General features: G+C 35.9%; 3 protein-coding genes across 5 annotated transcripts; 2 read left to right on the top strand and 1 right to left on the bottom strand.

Moving 5' to 3' along the window:
* Window positions 1–2,723: 2,723 nt before the first annotated feature.
* On the bottom strand, window positions 2,724–4,736 carry LOC121793610 (glycine-rich RNA-binding protein 4, mitochondrial-like). The gene is made up of 5 exons (XM_042191641.1): window positions 4,612–4,736; window positions 4,324–4,458; window positions 4,155–4,223; window positions 3,342–3,448; window positions 2,724–3,049 (listed from the first exon to the last, which is right to left on the bottom strand). The coding sequence occupies exons 2-5, from the start codon at window positions 4,445–4,447 to the stop codon at window positions 2,939–2,941; spliced, it is 411 nt and encodes a 136-aa protein (XP_042047575.1). The 5' UTR covers window positions 4,448–4,458; window positions 4,612–4,736; the 3' UTR covers window positions 2,724–2,938.
* A 2,996-nt stretch (window positions 4,737–7,732) lies between these two features.
* On the top strand, window positions 7,733–9,743 carry LOC121793872 (cytochrome P450 71A1-like). The gene is made up of 2 exons (XM_042191898.1): window positions 7,733–8,664; window positions 9,011–9,743. The coding sequence occupies exons 1-2, from the start codon at window positions 7,735–7,737 to the stop codon at window positions 9,623–9,625; spliced, it is 1,545 nt and encodes a 514-aa protein (XP_042047832.1). The 5' UTR covers window positions 7,733–7,734; the 3' UTR covers window positions 9,626–9,743.
* Window positions 9,744–11,887: 2,144 nt separating this feature from the next.
* On the top strand, window positions 11,888–19,188 carry LOC121796101 (myb-like protein X). 3 transcript variants are annotated; one of them, XM_042194838.1, is made up of 5 exons: window positions 11,888–12,185; window positions 12,562–12,762; window positions 12,938–13,573; window positions 16,794–17,796; window positions 18,056–19,188. In XM_042194838.1, exons 3-5 carry the CDS (start codon window positions 13,496–13,498, stop codon window positions 18,616–18,618), a joined length of 1,644 nt encoding a protein of 547 aa, XP_042050772.1. In that variant the 5' UTR covers window positions 11,888–12,185; window positions 12,562–12,762; window positions 12,938–13,495; the 3' UTR covers window positions 18,619–19,188. The 3 variants fall into 3 exon arrangements, with proteins under 3 accessions (XP_042050772.1, XP_042050774.1, XP_042050773.1); XM_042194840.1 differs by having other exon boundaries at window positions 12,905–13,573; XM_042194839.1 differs by having other exon boundaries at window positions 11,888–13,573.
* Window positions 19,189–21,939: the final 2,751 nt, after the last annotated feature.

The raw sequence follows: 21,939 nt of genomic DNA, 5'->3' as shown, positions 1-21,939 counted from the left end.
ATTTTAATATATATAGTAATTTACTAACAAAATTAATACTCCGTATTCCACAAATTTAGCTACCCCACAGCCACAAAGCATATCCTACTAGAGTGAGTATTATCCTAAAAAATATCATAAAACTACTCAACTAACCATATTTCAACTTTAGTTAGTTAGAAAATTAGGTTTTAAATAGATGGAAAAAGTGTAGTAGAATAATGAAGCACCCAAAAAAGCAGCAGTAAAAAATCATGGAATGCTTCGTCTACTAGTAGAAGCAGGTGTGGTCAGTCTAGAGGAAAAAAAGCTGACATAATTTACAAGAAGTTTATAATTGTGTCTTTACTATTTCAAGAAATGGACCTCATAGTTTTGAGTTACATCCCTTCTGATTTGTTGCCCCACCAAAGCTGCAAATACAATCAATAATACTCGCACTTATTTCCTTTTTGGGCGTCCCAAGTTACTTGCACTCTTTCCATTTTTAGTAAAAAATTTCACCCACAACCGTCATTTTTGGCTTTCCTATACACTCATTCCTTAATCTCCGTGCCGAAAAGGAAAGGAGCGAGTAGCCCGGGACGGAGGGAGTAGTACTTACCTCACTCTCTTACAAATCTATTGTCACAAATTTGTTTTCATCCAGTGGAAGCATCTCTATGTTAGGAAGATCAATCAAAAAATAGTTTATGGAGTTTATAATTAATCAAACTCTGAATTGTGGTTTGAGGTTCCATAAGATTAAGATGCATAGATATTTATACATTTAATTTAATAATATGATATACTCTTAGTTGATGCATAAATATCGACATATAAGGTAAGGATATAAAAACTTGCATTAACAGTCAATATGCTAATTGTTTACATTAAAAAAAGCATGCATTAGAAAATATTTTTTCCTAATTAATAACCAACAATAATTAAAACAAAGAAGTCTCAACTTTTTTCCCAAGCTAGAAAGTTCCAATTTCCTGCTTAATATAAAAAAGCTGAGACTTCTAGATAGTTTCATTTCCTAAGTAAGAAGTGTCAATTTCTTTTCTAAGCGAACTCCAATTAATTTCACATTATTATACTAGCAAAAGAGATTATTAAACAAAGAACTATAAAGTGGTCTGGTGAGAATTTCAAGGAACATTAATATCAGCTAATATCATAAAATATAGGGAAATGCTATGTGGCCACATTATGGCTTGCCATAATAGGATATTTTGGTCAATATACATACCAAATAATTAATAAATTAATAAAATCATAAAGATATTCATATATTCTGATTTAAAAGTAGTTACAGATATTAAACAATTAAATTATAAAATATAAAACAATAAATTAAAGTTTAAAAAAACTGAGTGGATATCTAACATAAGAAACGAAAATGAGCTACATATTCAAAGTTCCAAGATGATTTGACGACTTAGTCTTTTATGTGTATTATTTCGGGACAAAGGGTAAATTAGTCTTAGATAATTGTTACTTTTAAGATGAACTAAATCCAAGTAAATAAGCATTAAAGGTAACAATATTTTATTTTTATGGCCAGCCACATTATGGCCATTTAGCACTACTCTAAAATATATCGGTTCCTATTATTCAGTCTAGATTTGATATTGAGTCAGAAACTGATATTGAATCATGAATTGATACTATTTTATAATGTCAATTGATATTAACGTATTTACAAATTAATATATTTATATATTTTAATTTTATGAAATTTTTTAAAATAAACCATCTCCAAGAACTATATATAGTAAGTACTATCAGAGAACAACTAACTATACCTACTCCATTTGATCTGTGTATTATATTAAAAAATAACAATAATAAGTAAATATATATGTGTTTTAGAAACAACATACGCATTAAATTATAACTGCCATCCATATATCAAAAGGCAGGACGCGAAATTTGTTTAATTTTGAATGGTTAAACTTAGAAGTTCATATTAAATGTAATGGAACCCACGCCATTGAAAAATATACGTAATTGAGTTTGAATTTAATATGTTTACATATGAGATGTTATTTGATTAACCACTGATTAAAATTTATTTTAAAAATTGTCACTTATATCAATTCGCAATCAATTGCAAATTGAAAACTTTCCCTGTAATAACAGTAAGAATGTGCTAGCATTTGAATAGACTAATGTAGCAAAAAGATGTACTAGTATAATTTTTGCAAAATAAACATTAGTTATTTCAATTAAGCATTCGACAAAAGAGAAATCGAGAAAATATTGCTCCAAAAAAAAGGGAAATAGAGAAAAAATAGTATAGTACGTAGGAGTAGTTGTTAAACTTCTTTGTACTATACTAGATGGGCTGTTATTCTTTGTACATAATTTTGAAATCCGACACTCTTATTAAATATATTACATTCTTCTCCGACCAAGAAAAAATCATGTCGCGGGTGTGGGGGTGGTTTGTGCCTATATTCAAGAACTGAAAAACAAAATTGGCTCTGCCCCCTACTGATCTTCATTTACTATAGTCCAAGTCAAAATTCTGGGCCAGCTTCATACGTATAGTTAATTCATAATTTGGCATCATACCAAGAAATTCAAATTACAATAGTAGTATCAGTTAAGTGATCCAGCTCCGTACATCGTTTGAAAATATATTTCTAACTTCAATATTTTAAAACATACAAGCAAAAGGCCATCAGCTATGCTACTCTTCAGTATCCAGATCAAATAGTTTTGTTTAAAAAAAATTGAAAGAGAAACATGAATCGTAAGGAGAAATAGTAGAATGAAAATTGAACAGTATTAATACTCAATGCATAGCCAAAAGTTCCCAAATAATCATACATATGAATATTCAGATTCTACACTACCATGAAAAAGGTGATACGCAAAGTTTGCAGCCACAACGCAACAATCAGAATCCTTTTGAACTTTTCACCCCCTTAAATGATGATAGAACAAGCTCAGAATTATAAATTAGAAATTAGAACTGATCATTTGATCCGCGATCACCACCATAATTACCACCGAAACCACTAGTGCGAGAAGCCCTTTCCTGTGCATAACTGACACGGATGTTCCTACCATTCAACTCCTACATCATAGGAAGTGGCAACATCAGACAAAGGAGAAGAGTCTTAAATGCATGAGAGTTTTTTTTAGATAGAAATATCCGTATCATGCTTGAATCAGCATACTTGGTCATATGAAAATAAGTCTATTAACTAGAAAATTTTGGGCATGTTTAACTTGCACCAAATTAAAAAGGTGGGTCAAATTTTTGATGTTTAGAACTCTTGGTTGAGTTTAAAATTTAATATTATAAAGGAGTGTTTAGGATTTAGGACCTAGGGGGAAAATAAACATTCTAAGCACCCTAAACTCACCTGTCCATCCATGGCTGAGAGTGCTGAAGATGCAGATTCATCACATGAGAAATTCACAAAGCCAAATCCTCGCGACCTCCCAGTTTCTCTGTCAGTGATAACTCTTGCTGGAAAAAAGAAGATAAAAAATGTGATGATGCAATCATAACAAAAAGTGAAGAGAAGGAAAAGGAAATCCAGAGCCAAGCCACACCTCAAAAACCAAAGAAAAGTAATAGCCTAACAACAATTATATAGTACAAATACATGAACCAGACCATAAAACCCATTGTCATTGCCAATTACTTAAGTGCAAACACCTCAATTCACACGACTCATAACTCAAAAGCAATGAATTCATGCTGCTATAACTTCACAAAACAAAGGATTCAAATCCCAATTTTTGAAAAAGAATCTGGTAAGTTCTCACACAAACACTAAAGAAAGCAGATGAGATTAACCATTTTGTTGGGCAAATGAATTACCTAGAGAGATCAAAACAATGATGCAATAAATACTTTGCAAATGGATAACAAAACAAAACACACTATATCTGCCCAATTGAAGACTCCTAAAGTAACACAATAATGAAAATCTAATAGGATTCTGAGATGACAAATATCTGAAACATTGAAATATCACCAAACAAACAAGCAACAAATCAAGAAAAAAATAACCTTTTGAACCCAAAGTTAATACCGGAACACATGATTTCTATGCAATACATGAACCTTTCTCATCTTCACCCAAAATAGCATCACATTTAGAGAAAACACGTGCTTCAACTCTGGCAACTACTACAAAGTAACACTGGATCTGTTATATTTCTCTTACCTTCTGTAACTTCACCAAAGCTGATGAAAGCATCTTTCAGAGACCGGTCATCAGTTCCATACGAGAGACCTATAGCAGAACATAAAGCATAACACAAATGAACAAACGAATTAACATCAACAGCCCAATTATTGTAAAAGGTAAGATAATTGCTTTAAGAAAATGAAACCTCCAATAAAAAGCTTCGAGGACATGCAACGGATGGCATTAAACATAGAAGATTGAGCGCTCATTGCGCTGCTCGCAGAAATGCTTTGCCTCAATGTGGCTCCGAATTTGTTGAAGCAAGCCATTTTACAAGAATCTGCAAAAAGGAATAAATGAACAAATTCGCCTAATCTGAGCTAAAATCAGCTACAATCACTCTCTAACTACAAGAGTGACCATGAAATTAGAGAATTCAAATCGAAGAAATCACTCACAGTGTCTACAAAATGGAAGGACAGGGAAGAATTACCTCGTTAGGGTTTTAGACAGAGAGGGCAGAAATGACGAGTCGGCGCTAGGGTTTAAGATGGATTCGTAAGCAAGCAAACTGAGAGGTGATATATATACAGAGATATTTTTGCGAAAATGGAAATGATTTATTCGACCTTTTTAAAAATATTTTTTCTGAGTTTTTCTACTCCGTATTTAGCCGTTAGACGTAGTCCATTCAATTCATTTAAAACCACATTATTTCTCTAATTGGAGAGATTATTTTCTCTATTTTAGAATTAATTAGTATTTTCTTTTCTTTTTTATTGACTTATCAAATAATACTCCACATAACATATTGTGAGTCAGAAATTTGGGATGGAAATAATATTAAATTTTTATAAAATATGGTAGATGTATCCTAAAAAGTAGAATAAAGATCTTTAATTTTTGATATTGTAGATGTTTCAAGCTATTTTATCCTTATTTTTCGATCGTTAGCTTATAATTTTTTAATTTACATTCTAATAACACCTTTGTATTTTTCGCATCATTCATCGCATTTCATTTACTCAAATTCATGAGATCAAATTATCACACTACCTTTCAATGGTTTTCATCATTTTCATCATCAATGATGGCCACATTCATGGTAGGAAAGCAAGGATCACGCCATTGAATTAAAGTTTGTTGGGATGCTTGGTGGCGGAATTTCGAGGGTTCCCCTCCCTCGGCATGCCAAGCTGCTCCCTTCGACCTAAGCCGTAAGAAGGCTCGGCGTAGTTATAGGACATGATGACGGTAACTCAGTGGTTGAGATCACGATGAAAGCACCCATTGTCAATGGTGTTTCCCTTGAGGGTTATTCGGGACAATCCACGGGGTAGGAGTTGCACTGACATCCCTATTAACAACATAGTACACACACTCGCTCTATTTGCATTCTTATTAACGAAGTTATGTCTTCGCCTCCTCCAGTTCATTCAAACTTGTTCAGTCCACAGTGTCGCAACGAACAAAAAAAGTCGTTTCGTCTTTGGAATCGACATGACTGATCCGAGAGTACTGTCTATGAAAAGAAAGAATTATATTTCTTTTATTTTGTGATAAGAGATTCGAGACTGAGACAAAAACCAATCATTTGAGGGATGGATGGAAAAAATGAAATTTGAGAAGAGCGTTACGGTAATCAGTCTTCGGCCAATTCAGAGAGACAAACAAATGCTATATGAAATTCTATTTAGAAGTGCTACACTGCTATGTTCTGGCTACACTATAACAACTTTCTAAAAATAACTTAGAATAGGCCAAACTAGTTAGAGCAATTGTATAAGAATAAAGTAGGCGGTGAAGGTATCCGTTTCCTAAATTTAGCATAGGATTAGGATCAAAGTTTTTGTTGGTAATATTTACTACATGCTAAACAGAATATAATAATATTAGAAACGATTCGTTTAATATTGATCCGATCCATTTCTTCTTAAAAACGACTCGTTTTTCATTTCAATAATATTAAGATATGTTACCAAGTGCGGTTTACGGGTAACGTGTCTAAAAATTTTAAGTTACGTAACCCGGAAAGAGACACCACTCTTTGAGAAAATTTTAAAATCTATTTGTAGGGATCGGACGTAGATCGGATTCACAAATTACCAAGACCTCTTTGTTCTTCATCAAAGAGCTCAGTCAAACTCTAACCATGCGACTGATTTACATTCAATGTTTACAAAAACTTGAATACAGAATAAAATTCTATCTATTACACAATATCAAGATCCTCTTCTAGTTCGAGCTTCTTTCACATGCACACTCAACAAACGTATCAGTATCACAAGGAACAGATCCTCTCAGATCTAACACACTAACACGAGTAAACACAAGAAATATGCAAAGAACACAGAAGAAACTGATGCTTCAGCTCAGACACCCGCCGATAGCACAGGCCTATTCTCAAGAGCTCAGATCCAAAGGAGCACAACTGAATCTACCAGTAATTAGCCTCATACTCCAGATTCCAGAGTCAACAGACTCCACAAAACCAGATCTATCACCTCTGAGAACGAACTCACATTATAACTCTTGAGCATTTATTTATATACTTTCATTATTTGCATTTAGAGGCTTTTATTTGATTTTGCTTGTAAGTAACAAGAGTCTTCTGATTCTTTTATCTCATATAATGATTATGGCCATGAGTTAAATCAATGAATTCAAAACTATTACTCCCTCTGTCCGCGAATAGGAGTCAACCTCAAGATAGAGCTGATGTGGCATGTGATGCAAAATTGATCGAAGCCAACATGGTTAGTGATCATGAGATTTGGGTAAGAATGAATCTGAGAAAGCTTTATCTAATGTGGAGTTTGTTGATAGTACAAAGTGTGGAATGCAGGACCACCAAAGGTCTTGGAGAGACGTGGCAAAGCAAGGGATGATGTAGAATGGATCTTTTATGATTAAGCATTATAATTAAGGATTAGAGGATAGATAGTACATAGATTATGAAGTGTTTCCAGATCCTTCCAATCTGTGATATAAGTTGTTAATGGTTTAGCATTTTTCGATTTTCAAGAAAAAACAGTAACTTGCCAGCTTGCTATTTTGAGTATCAATACTAACTACTTTCTTCTTCATCATGATTTCCCTCGTTTCCTTTCAATGTAAATAGATCTCACGTTCTACTAATTCACTCTAATCACATATCATTTAAAACTAATAAATACAAATGAGACTCATATTCCACTAACTTTATTCCACTCATTTTTCTTTACATTTCTTCAAACATGTACCGGATAGGAATGAGTCGCCTATTCGCAGAATGGAGGGAGTAGATTTTATCTATACAAATTTATAAAATACTAGTAAATACTCCCTCCGTCCCATGCTACTCGCACTTTTCATTTTAGGCCGTAAATTTGGGATTGATTTTTTTGTGTAATTAAAAAAGAATTTTAGGTGTAATGAGACATCACTTAATAAAAGAGCTTTTAACGTAAACTAACATATTAATTAAATGCATTAATTCTAACTTAAATTATAAATAGTGTAAGGACTTTGTGACGAGCCGAAAAGCAAACGTGCGAGTAGCACGGGACGGAGGGAGTATAATATTACACCTTTTGCGGTGATCTAATTTTTATACTCCCTCATGATCATTTTATATATGCAACTTATCAAGAGAAACACAAACAAACATTCCATCACCATGTCACTATTTCTATGGATATCTCTTCCCTTAATCTTACTCTACCTTCTCCACAAAACCACCAAACCACCAAAAACCCTCCCACCGGGCCCACCACGCCTCCCGTTGATTGGAAACCTCCACCAGTTCCTCTTTGCCGGAGACCTACCCACATATCTATGGAAACTCTCCAAGAAGCACGGCCCCATCATTCACCTAAAGCTCGGCTCCATCTCCGCCATCGTCGTCTCTTCACCAAAACTATCCAAACAAGTGTTAAAAATCCAAGACTCATCGTTCTGCAGCAGGCCCACGTTTCTAGGACAGCAGAAGCTCTCTTACAACAACATGGACATGGGATTCTCTCCCTACGGAGATTACTGGAGAGAGATGAGGAAGATGACATCGATCCATCTCCTCAGCGCGGGCAAGATCCAATCCTTTCGTCCCATTCGCGAAGAGGAAGTCTCTCTTATGATGGCCAAGATCGGGAAGATCTGCGATGGTGAGAGGGAAGGTGGTGTTGTGGATTTGAGTGAGATGGCTCTCTCTTTAGGAAGCAGTTTGATATGTAGAATTGCTTTTGGAAGAGGGCACGAAGATGAAGAGTCGAAAAAGGAGAGAAGGTTTGGTGAGATTTTGAGAGAGGCTCAAGGTGTGTTGGCGTCTCTATGTGTGTCGGATTTCTTTCCTTGGTTGAGTTGGGTGGATAGGTTGAATGGATATAGAGATTGGATCGATGCAACTTACGAGAAGTTGGACGTGTTCTACCAAGAGATCATCGATGATCATCTTGATCCGAAGAGGAAGAATGAGAACGAGGAGGAGGAGGATATTGTTGATATATTGATCAAGCTTAAAGAGGAGAAATCTCTATCAGTTGATATCAACATCAAAGCTCTGCTAGTGGTATTATAATGTTATAAATAGAATTCAATTTCGTAATTTATTTCATGTTTGGTAAGGACAAAATTTTAATCTACTCCAATATGTCTATATATTATGAAAAGGATTTGTCTATTCTATCATTATCAATCCTATGATTGATGCATTTCCTAGTTAGATAGATGCAACACTTGGTTATAATATTATTAGGAAGTGAAAGTTTCATATTTATTCATCTCTTACTAATGATTTTATTTGCTTATCAATGGTATAGTTTCTTATACTAAATTCCAAGTTTCACTATATTAGATTGTTGCAATAGTTGGTGTGTTTTTTGATATTTAGTATCTCAATAATTCCTTATTTGTAGAATATATTCACCGGGGCAACCGATACAAGTGCGGCGGCCACAGTTTGGGTGATGACGGCGTTGATGAAGGCACCCCAAATCATGAACAAACTACAACAAGAAATCCGAAATCTTGCCGGCAAAAAAGGCCGCGTAGACGAAGACGATCTCCCTCAACTTCCATACCTAAAAGCAGTCATAAACGAGACATTCCGATTGCATCCTCCGGTCCCACTGCTCATGCGACAAGCAATGCAAAGATGCACCCTACAAGGCTATCAAATCGAGCCCAAGACAGTGATTTACGTCAACACGTGGGCAGTTGCAAGAGATCCCGACTACTGGGAAGATCCAGACAAGTTTGTGCCGGAGAGGTTCTTGGATATCGACACTGATGTTGTGACAGGACAAGATTTCGGGTTCCTTCCATTTGGGGCGGGGCGAAGGATGTGCCCTGCGTCATTAATGGGACTTGTGAATGTGGAGCTTGCTGTTGCTAATTTGGTTTATTGTTTTGATTGGGAAATGCCAAAAGGGATGAAGGTGAAAGATATTGATGTGGAATCTCTTCCTGGGATTACAGTGCATAAGAAGATACCACTTCTTCTTGTACCTACAAGAAGTGGCCTTGCTTAATTATATTACTATATCATTTGATTTGCTATTTTTATGTGTTGGAAAAGTTTTCAATTAGCTTGTGATTGAGTTGTTTAATTACTAAAAAAAATCATTAAGGCTTTGATTCTTTTTGGTTTTTCGGTGAGTTGATGAAACAATTTGCCTGCTAATATGGAAAAAGGCATGCATGCCCAAGTCACTTTTTTAAATTGTTGGGAAATTATGGACGTGTCTTTTATTTAGTACTATAAAAATATGTCTAAAAAAGAGAAAATTTAGATTTGGTAAATTTTGTACTCTTTGCTTTCAAATGACTCTTAAATAAATGTTGCAACTCCTACTAAAACTACTATATCTATTGAGTTTGAGAATGAGAGGATTGAGATTTGTATCCTATTGTAGAGATAGAGAGTGATAAGGCCAATTTCATGCATCGGTCTAGGGATTTTATTTCATGAAAACGCTGGGTCTAACGCATGTTTAAAGCCAGGTGTGTGAAGGTTTTCGCTAGATCCAGGAAAGGAAGAGGACGCTTGCATGGTCCTAGGAAACTGGCGAAAGAGTGGACATTATGAAGAGAATTGCTTGACGGAGGAAGCCTCAGAGTTGAAGGGTAGAATAGGGATTTCTACGAAGACTCTAGAAGGCTATGTCCGCATCTATAAAAGGAAGAAGCATGCAAGCTGGAGGGACCTTCTCGGTTGGAGGCCTCGCTAACAGCTTGTAACTTAGTTCACTTTTCACACACTTGAGTTCTTTTGGAGGGGAGATTCAGGGTGACGCACCTTGGGTTCACATCTAGCTTTCTCACGTTCTCGATTGGGTTGTAACACCGTCCTTCTGTGGGGCGAAGAAACAATTTAATTTCCGTTTCGTACTTTGCTGAATATTTCTCTTATCTTAATGCAAGTTTCGTTTTCACTTATGTTGATTATGTTGATTTCTGTTTGTTGATTGTGTTTACTTGAATTCTGGAGTTGGAATTGTTGGAGTTGGTTGTTTTCGCGGATTATTGCAGGTCCATGGTTGGATCTGGGAGAATGGAGTTTGTTTGTGGATGAATCGGGGTTTTGTCTTGCTGATATTGTAGGATTGTCTGTGATTGTTGGAATTCGGAGTTGATCGGAGCAGATCTGTAAGAATCGGAGTTATGGAGTTGATTTTGATGGTTGTTGAGTTCGGGTGGCTTGGATCCGGAGTGGATTGAGCACTCAACGTGAATCTGAGCAGTGTTGATTTAATTTCATGCCTAGTTTACGTGTTTTCATTTCGCTTCGCCTAGTTTATGTCGATCTGATGTATTTCCGATTCGTAGCAAGTTTCCGGCGTCCTGATTTCTATATTCTGTTTGAATCTAGGTACGTGCTCTGTTTTCTCCATTTACGTACTTGAGTCGGTTAGGGAAATGCATGCGTTGTTAGTCAGGGCATGAGTTGGTTGTTTGCAGCTTTTACCGTACTTGCTATATTTGGAGTCGTGGTCCCCACTGCTTTTATTCTCTCTGTCTAGTCTTAATTTGTGAATCGTTTACACGGTCTAGGAAGTGATTTTAATACCTCGCGATCATGACGATGATTGCTGTCAGTGTGTTTACAGTTTCCTAGGTCTAGCATTTACATTTCGTGCCTAGGACTAGAATTAGGTAAAATTCTCAACCCTTTGCGTGGCAGCAGCCGCTTGTTTCCAGAGTCTCTAGCACTACTTCACGAATCCATCTTCTTGGGATCGACCCCGCTTCCCTATACTAATTCATAGTATTTGGGGTTGAGGGATTTAATTGTTGAAGGGGAGTCGAGTGTATCCAACGACAGAAACACTCTGTGTTCCTTGAGTTCCTGGACCTAGTGATCCAGTGGATTTAAGAAGCGCGGAGTCTTGACCGAGTATCTGTATTAACTTTCTCTGTGCACACTTGCTCACTCCGCTCCTAAGTCATATCTTAGCGAGCACTCGAGGGCGACAACCTTCAGAGAGGAACATTACCACTATAAAAATATTTATGTCTGTCTACTAAGAATTGTTTCATTTGTTTTTAACTACTTTTGGTATTAAGCCACATATTTCAGTAACTACATACTTCTTACTCATATTTTATAAGCATAAAATTAGTATGTAAAAATAGGATCACATTCTTAAAATTTGAGTTGAGGCGAATCAAATGATTTGTAAAATACTCAGAAAATAGGAAAAAATTGACAATTTCTATGTATGATTTGTAATAAGGAATTTTGCCTTCAACGGATAGACTAGGACTGCGTTGGTTGGCCTTTTTCCCATCTAAATGTATTTCTCTCTCTAAAATCAGTATAAGCAATGAGTAGGCTTTTTGTATTTGTTTTCCTTTTTCCTGATTTTTTCTCATTCGCGTTGTATTCCCCAACACCAAAATAAACCCCCGTCTCTCCCATCTTTTCCTTCAGCACACATTCTCAGCCAGCATCGCTGTTTCCCCATATTTATTCATCCAGGGAAGAGGCAATTTATTGCTCGTTTCATTGATTCATACTGTTTTTCCGTTAATTTTTCTTTAATAAAACTGGGATCTTGTCCCTATCAACAAATGCTCGTTGCGAGCGAGGTAATAGTATGGATTAAAGTTGAATTAGATGTGATGCTTTTGATTTAAACTTGAGAGGTTTTCGATTCAACTGAGTTCTGTTGAAAATTGATTTTATAATTTTACTTCTGGTTCTGGACATTTAAAGGTTTTTTAAAAATTGGACGGAGCATTAGAATAATTTCTTGATCCGATTCTTCATTCCAAAGCAAATTCAATTTTTTCTCACCGCTTTGCTGGAAAGTGCTCAATTTTGGCCCCTTTTTATTCCTTTTCCGCGATGGAACCGGAAATTCACTTTGATTAGTTGAATTGGAATTTGCACTTTTTTGCTCTTTCGGATTTAGGGTTCTCGGCACTTGCGTGATTGGTTTTGCTTTTGTTGGATATTATCTAGGGTTTTCGAATCTGATCTTGGTAAGGAGGCGGATTTGCTCCTGGAATTGGTGTTTTGATCAGCAAATTGGGAACTTTCGGGGATTCAGTTACGAAATCCTGAGGTCTTGGGGCACTTGTGAGGCGACATCAACTTAGCCGATTTCAAAGCTGATGGGAGTTGGCTTTGATCGTAAGGAGCGTAAGAACCCCCGTTTTGAGTGTAAGCATTGTAACTGTGCCAAAGTTGTTTTTCCAAAGAATATGGAAGAGGACTGTTCTTACAAAATATAACTAATAAGACACTGGAAAAATCAGAATTTTTGGCGATCTTATGAATTAGTGGTTTTCTTTTATCAAACTAGGGAATGATTTTGGGATTGAATTTTTATGATAAGGTCGAGGAGGCGAAGGTGATGATCATCAAGTGTCATTCGCCTAGTAGGCCTGTCCTAAGATCCTCAATCAGGAAGCAATAGTCGTTTCACGAGAAGCCCTTCGGATTAACATAGTGTAGTTGCAGAAGCTTTTACAGCAAGAGCTATAGATATCAGCACTTGGTATATCTTGATTAGTTGCCAACTGTACTCAGTTAATACCTAGCGTGCTATTGCAATTGAGTTTGGAGGTTTTTGTGTTGTACAAAATTTCTTGTGTTTGTATGTTGAAGATTTATTGAGTTGAAGTTGGAGTCCGTCTGTTCAGTTTCTTGGACTTGGTCACTCGGGTGTAAAGCTTGTGCTAGAAAGAGGGTGATTATTAGCGTATAAGGATCAGTACATGCAGAGCTAGATGGTAGAGTACTGAAGCTGGAAGTCAATGTGGGGTCATGGTGCATGGACGGAGATTTAATCGCTGGTCTGTTCCCGCATTGGAACTCTGCTATTCAAGAAAAGTAATCCAAGAACATTGTTTTCTTGATTGTAGTTATTTCATTTCGACGGGGAAAGTGTGCAATGTCTCGCTGCTTTCCATTTCCACCGCCAGGATATGAAAGAAAGCACATCCCCGATGACTTGGACTTATTAAAAGAGGTTTGTTAATTCCACCTCTCCCCTCCCCCAATCTGTTTAGTTTTGGAATACTTTTAATCCATGACACTTCACTAGCAGTTATACTGTAGTTGTAGCAGCAGTGAATATGCAGTGCTCCATTTCTACTTTGATTAGTGATAAGCAGGCACATTGTTTGGATGTAGCAGAAATGAATCATACTACTCTGTTTCTACTTTGATTAGTTTATGTAGGCGGATTGTGCTTGTCCGTCTATATTGCTAGTTTCTTGAGTTGTGATTTGTAAGTGTGAAGTTGCACCTGAAACTTATTGATAAACTACTCAGTAAAGCAGTGCCACTTAAATGTGATATGCTAGGTTGAACTTTATAGATCTTATACAAGAAGGATTTGTGTGGTTTGAGTTAGTGATGAAGAACTGTCTCTTGTTGATATGAATTCCTACTCTGCAAGTAATTTTACCGAATAAAGATGCAAACTATCTGTATTGTCTCAATAAAGACGTCCAACATAGTTGGCAGTATTTATCATCTGTTTCTTTTGAGAAAAAATAGAACTTGTAGAACTGTTCTATTTTGAATAAAACCAAGTTGACATTAAGCTTGGGAGTTGAGAAGGATGTTGGTGACTAAGTAATATTGCGATAAAAAAACATTCTTGCTGGTTAAATTGTGCATGTAAGGATATTTGACGTTAACTGAATTGGATTCTTTGCAATGTTTCATTAAATAGTTCGGCAATTCTATATGCGCTTTTAACTAACCCAAGTAGTTGGGTTATATATCAAATAAACAAGTTTCTTCAGTTTTCTGATCTTGATCTGTTATTAAAAATATCTCTCCACTTCCCAATATGCTCTTCAGAACATTTTTCTGATTCTAAGTTCTGAGGGATCGTGAATTAGTGTTCAAATTTTGGTGAATGTGGGTAGTGTCATTATGTTGTTATAAGCAAATGCTAGTCCAGAACAGTAACCTCTCTTAACAAAGTGAGAACCCTTCACCTCTACAGTAGTATGACAATGTTCTAGATTGTCAGCTTACACTCAAGAAAAAATTCTTTGTACAATAATCTAATGTTCTATTTTATTTTAATACTATGAGAAATACCTTTCACTTTTAAGAACCTCGCTAGAGTCCTGATAGACTGTAGACTGAACGGATAGGGATAACACGTGCACATGAATAGGATTCGTCAGCACAACTTAACTGTTAACTGAATGGTAACATAAAACTTTTCTCAGGCTATGCCTGTCTAGCAGCAATTGCCCTACTTCACCAAAAAGGAACCATCAGGCCAATGCTCGCCCAGCAGAAATCTGCTGTTAAACTCAAGTATTCAGATTATAGCTTACTTACTTATCTCAAATTGAGCATATGTATGCTCCTTAACTCTCAGCCCATGCTAGGTTCTAATAATCCAATGGCGAAATAGACTTAAAATAAACTTAAATAGTAATGATAAACAAAAATAGAATTAAATGCCAGCAGCTCCTAGATGTATGCGCCTTTAATAACACAAAATAAGCTATGATGTGTCAACTTTATCTCGATTTTGTAATTATCAAAACATTGCACCTCCAAACTATTTTTGTTGTGATATGTTAATAAGAATGAATATGGAAGACTGTTTACGGGAGAAGTGATTATTAAAATGGAGTAACAATATACTGAGACATGTTCTGAACACAGTGGTTTTTCGAGATTGACAACCATTAGAATTTTCATCTCCAACGCCCTGTTAGTGAACCTGAACGTATACGCATTCATTGAAGGAGTTGTAACTGTAGTATTATGGTTTGTCTTTCATGTTATGGTGAGTCAAATTTGCTATGGAACTGAGGCAAGTGACTACATACCTATCTTTTAAATATTCAAATAAATGATTAATGTAAAAGTTATTTCACTTATATACCTTTGTTTATTGTACCTTAGTATAAATATATTTGAACTATAAACATGCAAGTAACTCTGCAATTGCAACTCATTTCATTTGTTTGTATATCATAGAGATATCAAAGAGAAATATATTATTTTGTGAATAAAATTTGGTAGAATTAATTGAATCCTTTTGAGTGCTAAATTTTCTGAGCTAAACCGCTCGTCATGGTTATTTATAGACCTCTTTTGCTTTGAAGACTGTGTTGCTATAAGTGTGTAAGGTACAAAACTAAATGAAGCCAACTTAACATTTGCTTGAGTCATTCTTTAAAGTTTAGAGCATTTTCTTAAACTAGCTGAATGCTATGTGCGACACATGTATAAGTTATGTGTGTGTAATGTATGTTTGTCAACTAGTTAGAAGTTTATGAGACACCAAAATATGTTTACATAACACGGTATGTAAGGTACAAAATGTTTCACAGGAATGACTAAAAATATATTCTTCTCAAGACTCCAGTGTATTAACCATTTAGATAGTCCGATCTTCCTTCTCTAAGTTCTCATAGCGTGAACCCTTAATTAACTGACGATACCTAAACGCAACATCAAAGTGCCATGCGTATTTTTCATGTGGCATGGAAGATGCTTTGTGTTTCCATCAGTGAGATTGTCATTTGTCTCCATGGATATACTATTTTGCTCCAAAAAAAGTTATTTTTAAACACAAGCTTTTGTTTTCTTTTCTATGTGAATGATTTTCTATGTTTTCTATTATAGTGGTAGTCTGGAAATTTGTCTTTTTGTTGTAAACTTGCAATTGGTGTGAAAGAAAATCTAGGGTTTATTTGGCTTATGAAAGATTGTCTGAGGTTCTATTCCAGCCTGTTGTTTGCTAAAGTGTATGGCTTTTGCTGATTACAAATGAATGAAGTTAGTTAAAAGCAAATTGTCTTCTTTTGTGATCTTAATAAAAAGAGGACGTGGTCTTTATTTGGTCCTTTATATGTACAGAAGCTTCCAGCTTCTTGTTTGCACATGTGTATTGACTTTTGCTGGTTACGAATTAGTGAAGCTAGAAAAAAAGCAAATTGTCTTCTTGTGATCTTAATGAAAAGAAGACATGGTCTTTATTTGGTCCCTTTTCTGTTCAGTTTAAGAGAAATTGTAAGTTTTGTAACATGTACTACGAATAATTGATTAGCACTACTTTATAGAGTCTCTATCACTAATTCATATCATCATCTAGTAATGGCAGGTGTACGTTAGACACGTGATTGTGTCATTGTTATTAGCTGTCAAGACTAATTATCGTTTGCATCGTCCTGGTTGGAGTATGTTAATGATTATTATGTTTTCAGGCGAAGCACAAAGAAAAAAAGCACAAAAAGGAGAAAAAGGATAAGGAAATAAAGAAAGATAAAGAGAGAGATGGAAGTGATGAGAAAAAACATAGGGACAAGAAAGACCGAAAAGAAAAACATAAGGAAAAGAAGGAAAAGAAGGAAAAGCACAAGGACAAAAGGAAGGATAAGGAGGGTTGTGGCAAAGACAAGGACAAAAGCAGCATATCTGAAGAGTCTACAGTTGCTGAGAAACTTGAGGATAGAAGTGGAGGGAAGCTTCAGCCAAAAGTACACAACAAAGATAGAAGTGGTTTTGGGAATGAAGCAAGAAGTTCTAGCCCGTTTCAGGGTCAAGATGGTGGGAAGCCTTCACAAAGCTTTTTGTCTTCCCAGTTCAATGAGGAATCAAAATTCGTTCAGGAACTGGACAGGAGGATCAGGGATGATCAAAGGAGTGGTGGGAGCCAGTTACCAGAGAGAGTTGCTGTTCTGGACAATAAAGATCAAGAGATGGTATCAAGAGGTGCCATCAGAAACTCTTCAGGATTGCTGGTAGCGGAAAAGGGAGATAACAAAAATAAGAGAACTGAGAGACAAAGTGATCCTCAAGGGGTGAAAAATGAATTCGGTGGAAGTAAAATGATGCAGAGCCTTATCCCAAATCCCAAAGCTAAAGTTGAAGGGGTTCCGAAAACAGTGGATGAACAGAATGGGAGGAGGTGGGAAGAGAGGGAGAAATTTAAGGAAACAGGTGTTGTTAAGCAGAAAGATAGGGTTAAGGAAATCCCCTTGAAGGAAAATGACAAGGACAAAGAGAAGAAAAAAGAAGAGAATGCAAAGATTAGAAAAGGGGATAAGAATAGCAGTCAGTGCCTCTTTAAAAATGATGGGAGTAATGATCCCAGCAGCATTAGTGGTAAACATAGCGTGGACCTGTTGAAGGAAACCTACAGTAATGCTGGTAATGAAGGAAATTTCAGGAAAAGAAAAGATGAAAATACAAATGGTTTCCTCCATGGTGAGTTCTCTTGTTCCATTGTAACTGCTGGACAAATACTTCTATATTTCCTCCCAAAAAAGAAAGTGCATGCAGTTCGGTAATTGTAAAGATAGCTTTGTAATAATCTTTGTTTGGGCCTGCCTGGTTCCACTTTCTTATAAATGCTTTTCACTAGATCTCTTGAAACATCAGCGTGACTTTCTATGAAGTAGATATGGTGTTTGTATATGTTCAAGTTAAGCTTTTCTACTGGCTGACAGATGTTGCTTGCTTACAGAGAGTGATATCAGGCCAAATAAAATGCAAAGGCTTGCTCCTCACCAGTTGACAGAAAATGGAAGGAAACTCGATCCTTTCGAGACTCCCATGAAACCTTCTCATAATAATCACATTATCCCTAATAATGCTAGAGTGGATAATAGAGAGAGGTTGATGAATGGCTTCACCGGAGCCCATAAACCGTCTCCACAAAAGCCAAAATCTTCTGCAGTAGTAGCTGTGGTCAGCAACCAGATTACTGAAGCTTCAAAGGTACCTGGTCATGATCCCCCTTCTGTGTACAAGGCACTGAAGGTGCCGAAGATTGATGACCTAATAGCTGAAGCATCAAGAAGGCCTCCCCATCCTGATTCCAAGTACCTGGCCGAGGTACTAACAGTACCCAAGGTGGAGGACTGGTCTGAACCTGACCACCAGGACTGGCTGTTCACCGAGAAAGGTCGTGCAGGTATGCGTAAGGTGGAACCAGTCAGGGACAGGGACGACCAGCACGTGTGGTCAGAAGCTGTACATATTGAATCAGCAGATATTTGTGCTCTGCCTTACGTGATCCCTTACTGATTGCTGGTCAAACTGCTACCTTCTGCTGTCTTATGGCCTGAATGCTGATCACCAACGCTAAGCTGGCTTATCTAGTTGGCCGTTTTGCTGTTGCACTGGCCTAAATCTTGCATGTGTCTGTACTGATGACCATGAGCTGGCGGTGTGGTGTCTCTCTAAAAGATACGGGTGCAGCTTGGAGGTTAGGGCGATTGTGAGACAGCCTAATCTAGTCCTTGATCTACCCGTGACACAACCTTGGGATTGATTCGAGGTGCAACTCCAGCGTGCACGAGAGTTGTCACAGAGAGCTCTGTTAATGTATCCCTAGGTTTATTGAGTGTAGCTCTAGTATCACATCACAACAATTTTGGGTTGTAACATAGAACTCTAAATTTACATCAAAATGTAAGATAGGGGAGAGGAGAGAGAGGGAAGGGGTTGGGTTAGTTCCATTCATTTGATTATAACTGAGATGTAATTGTTGTTCATAGTCCCACTCGGCTTCTATATAATATGACTCGTGCTTTTGCAGATATTTTTACTTACCTATAAACTTATAAAGGGATTGTCAGACAAATTCATTATAAACGAGTTTAGTGGTTTGTGTATTTTTATTTTCTGACCGGGAAATTTTGTGAAATCGTTTCATTGTGAAATATTCTCTCTGTTCCTTAAAAATACAGATTTTAGCAATAACACAAGGCGAGATTTAATATGAAATTGATAAAATGAGAGAAAGGAAAAAAATAGATGACACTAAAATAATAAAAAAAGGTATTCCCTCCATCCCATAATAGATGACACACTTGGAGAATGACACGAGATTTTAGGAGATGTTATTTTGTGTGTTGAGTGTAGAGAAAAAATAGTATATTTATATTAATGTGAGAGTGAACTTTTTTTTAAAAAAAGAAATGTGACATCTTTTGTGGGATAAACTAAAAAGGAAAGTGTGATATCTATTATGAGATGGAAGGAGTAATTTTTTTTTATGGTAGTATGTAGGGATCAGACTATTTATGAAGTGGACTTCAGCTGGGCTTAAAGATATATGTAGGGCTTGGGCCAGGCGAGGCTTGTTGCTGGGCTTGATGTATCTTTACACCAAATTTAAATTGTTTTCTTAAGATTTATTTCATGTTATATTAAGTACTTTCACCAAGTCCATATCTATCTATGGAAATATTTTCTCCTTTCTCCTTTACTTTATCATTTATGGGTTTCAACATTCACCACACTATTTCAATTATTTTTTCTCCTTCTGCAGTTCTGCCTCACTTTACCAATCACACATTAAACCAAATCATACGGTTAAATATAATTTGGTAATTTCAGTAAATGATCAAATCAAATTTTATTATCAAAGTTGATCTAAATCAAACTGTATTAATAGGGCTTCCCAATGTTAGAACAAAATGACCAGACCCAAACAATAGAGACAAAAGTTACAAAGCTATAAGTGAATTTTTTTATAGAATAAATGATACGTAGTACTATTATACACTAGTACTACTATAGAACGAATTAATTATAATCGAAGAGAAGGAGTATTTGGTTGGGTGTCCACAACAACTGTATCGAGAGGGACTAGAAAACTATAGTAATTACTACTAATTAAATGTTATTAATTGCAGCTGAATTGTTCTCTTCGTTGATTAATAGTATTGGGTTCACATAAGTTTTTGGATTACTTAACTTGTCTACATTGTGAAATCTCACGTCCAAGAAAATAAACTCATCAGTTGGATGTTCTTTTCACTATTTAATGGATTAATTAAGTAGGCTGGTGTCACACCAGTTAAAGAAATGGTTATTGATAAACCATCAAAAAAGTGAATGTGGTTGGCTTGCTAGGAATATTATGACAGAGAAAATAGTACTAAACAAATTTATCAAATATTAAAAAAATTGAATGATTGGCTGATGATTGCCGATAAATTCAGCCTTAGAGCATCCACAGTGGTGCGGATGTCCCGACGGACTTCCCAAAAACACATTCTGTCACGTTATAAGGATCTCCCACTGCACTGCCACGTCATAAGGACATCCCACTGCATCTGCATAATGACGGACATCTCCAAGAACATCCTGGCGGACATCCACAATAATAAAAATTAACAAATATGTAATTTACGAAATTAAAATTTTGACACGAATACGGAGAAAATGCAACGATTTTATTTAAATAGTAAAAAAACATATATAATTATTTTTTTAAAAAAATTTAAAAATCGGGACGTCCGTCGTGGTACCGCAATGGCTGATGTCACGACGGACGTCCCAACGGACGTTGTCGGATTTAAAATAAATTAGCCTTTAATGAAATGCCTAATTTAAAGAATTTTACAGTTTACCTATATACCTTAGCCCCAATGCAATAAATTGGTAGGAAATTATTGTTTTACGTAAAAATAATTGCCAACTCATTATTTTTCCCATACCTTTTTAATATCGACTCGACAACCCTACAGCGCAGAAGTATGTGCGGTTAGGGGTGGGTCGGTACGGTATACCGTACCGACCGTGCCATACCGCATACCGTACCGGAAAGTACGGTATGACAAAATTCAATACCGATACCATACCGAATTTTCGGTATACCGGAAATTCGGTATGATATTTTTTGATACCGTTACCATACCGTATTTCGGTATACCGTTTTTTAACGGTATACCGAAACACGGTACGGTATACCGTAATAACGGTATGGTAACGGTAACGGTATACCGAAAAATAATTGGTTTCTTGATTTGTTCATTTACTAATTGGTTTCTCGATTGTTCATTATTTTTTGCTATCGGTAATTCGTCCATCACTCTATTCAATTTTATATTTTGGTTAGCATGTTATCAAGTATCATATTATATTTGTTGTTGCCGATGATGTTGATCTTTTAATATATATTTATGGATTATTTTGATTACATATATTCAGAATTTTATCCCATAATCGTGGTTAATGATAAAATGAAGGTACTTATTGATTATTTTTGGCTATTTAGACCAATAGTAGTAATAATTGGTCTTATAAATAAAATCTCCAAATAGATTTACAAGTGTAATGAAATAAAGATTCAATTTTTTCCCCTAGACTTTAATTTCAATCTATCATTATAAACATGCATACAAATTCTCAAAAATATTAACAAGGCACGGTCTTCCTTTGATTTGAATAAATTTTTAAAATACTAGCAAATGATATTTTTTTAATGTGAAAATACTAAAATTCAACATATAGCAAAATTTGGCTCATTTGTTGGTTATGATGAGTATATTTTAAAGTTAAGGGTTTAGAATTTAGGTTTCAAGGTTTGGGTTTTTAGTGTATAGGGTCGCTATA

Source organism: Salvia splendens, chromosome 3 (assembly GCF_004379255.2).
Source record: "Salvia splendens isolate huo1 chromosome 3, SspV2, whole genome shotgun sequence".
Taxonomy (NCBI): domain Eukaryota; kingdom Viridiplantae; phylum Streptophyta; class Magnoliopsida; order Lamiales; family Lamiaceae; genus Salvia; species Salvia splendens.
This window is presented reverse-complemented; position numbering and strand designations above follow the sequence as displayed.

What these genes read in the sequence shown, in the direction of transcription:
- LOC121793610 (XM_042191641.1), bottom strand. Translation starts at nt 4,447, where the DNA reads ATGGCTTGCTTCAACAAATTCGGAGCCACATTGAGGCAAAGCATTTCT. An exon ending in CTCGAAGCTTTTTATTGGAG is followed by an intron (nt 4,224 to 4,323) that starts GTTTCATTTTCT and finishes GTTCTGCTATAG; the next exon opens with GTCTCTCGTATGGAACTGAT. An exon ending in TCTCAGCCATGGATGGACAG is followed by an intron (nt 3,050 to 3,341) that starts GTGAGTTTAGGG and finishes CCTATGATGTAG; the next exon opens with GAGTTGAATGGTAGGAACAT.
- LOC121793872 (XM_042191898.1), top strand. Translation starts at nt 7,735, where the DNA reads ATGCAACTTATCAAGAGAAACACAAACAAACATTCCATCACCATGTCA. An exon ending in ACATCAAAGCTCTGCTAGTG is followed by an intron (nt 8,665 to 9,010) that starts GTATTATAATGT and finishes CCTTATTTGTAG; the next exon opens with AATATATTCACCGGGGCAAC.
- LOC121796101 (XM_042194838.1), top strand. Translation starts at nt 13,496, where the DNA reads ATGTCTCGCTGCTTTCCATTTCCACCGCCAGGATATGAAAGAAAGCAC. An exon ending in ACTTGGACTTATTAAAAGAG is followed by an intron (nt 13,574 to 16,793) that starts GTTTGTTAATTC and finishes TTATGTTTTCAG; the next exon opens with GCGAAGCACAAAGAAAAAAA. An exon ending in TACAAATGGTTTCCTCCATG is followed by an intron (nt 17,797 to 18,055) that starts GTGAGTTCTCTT and finishes GCTTGCTTACAG; the next exon opens with AGAGTGATATCAGGCCAAAT.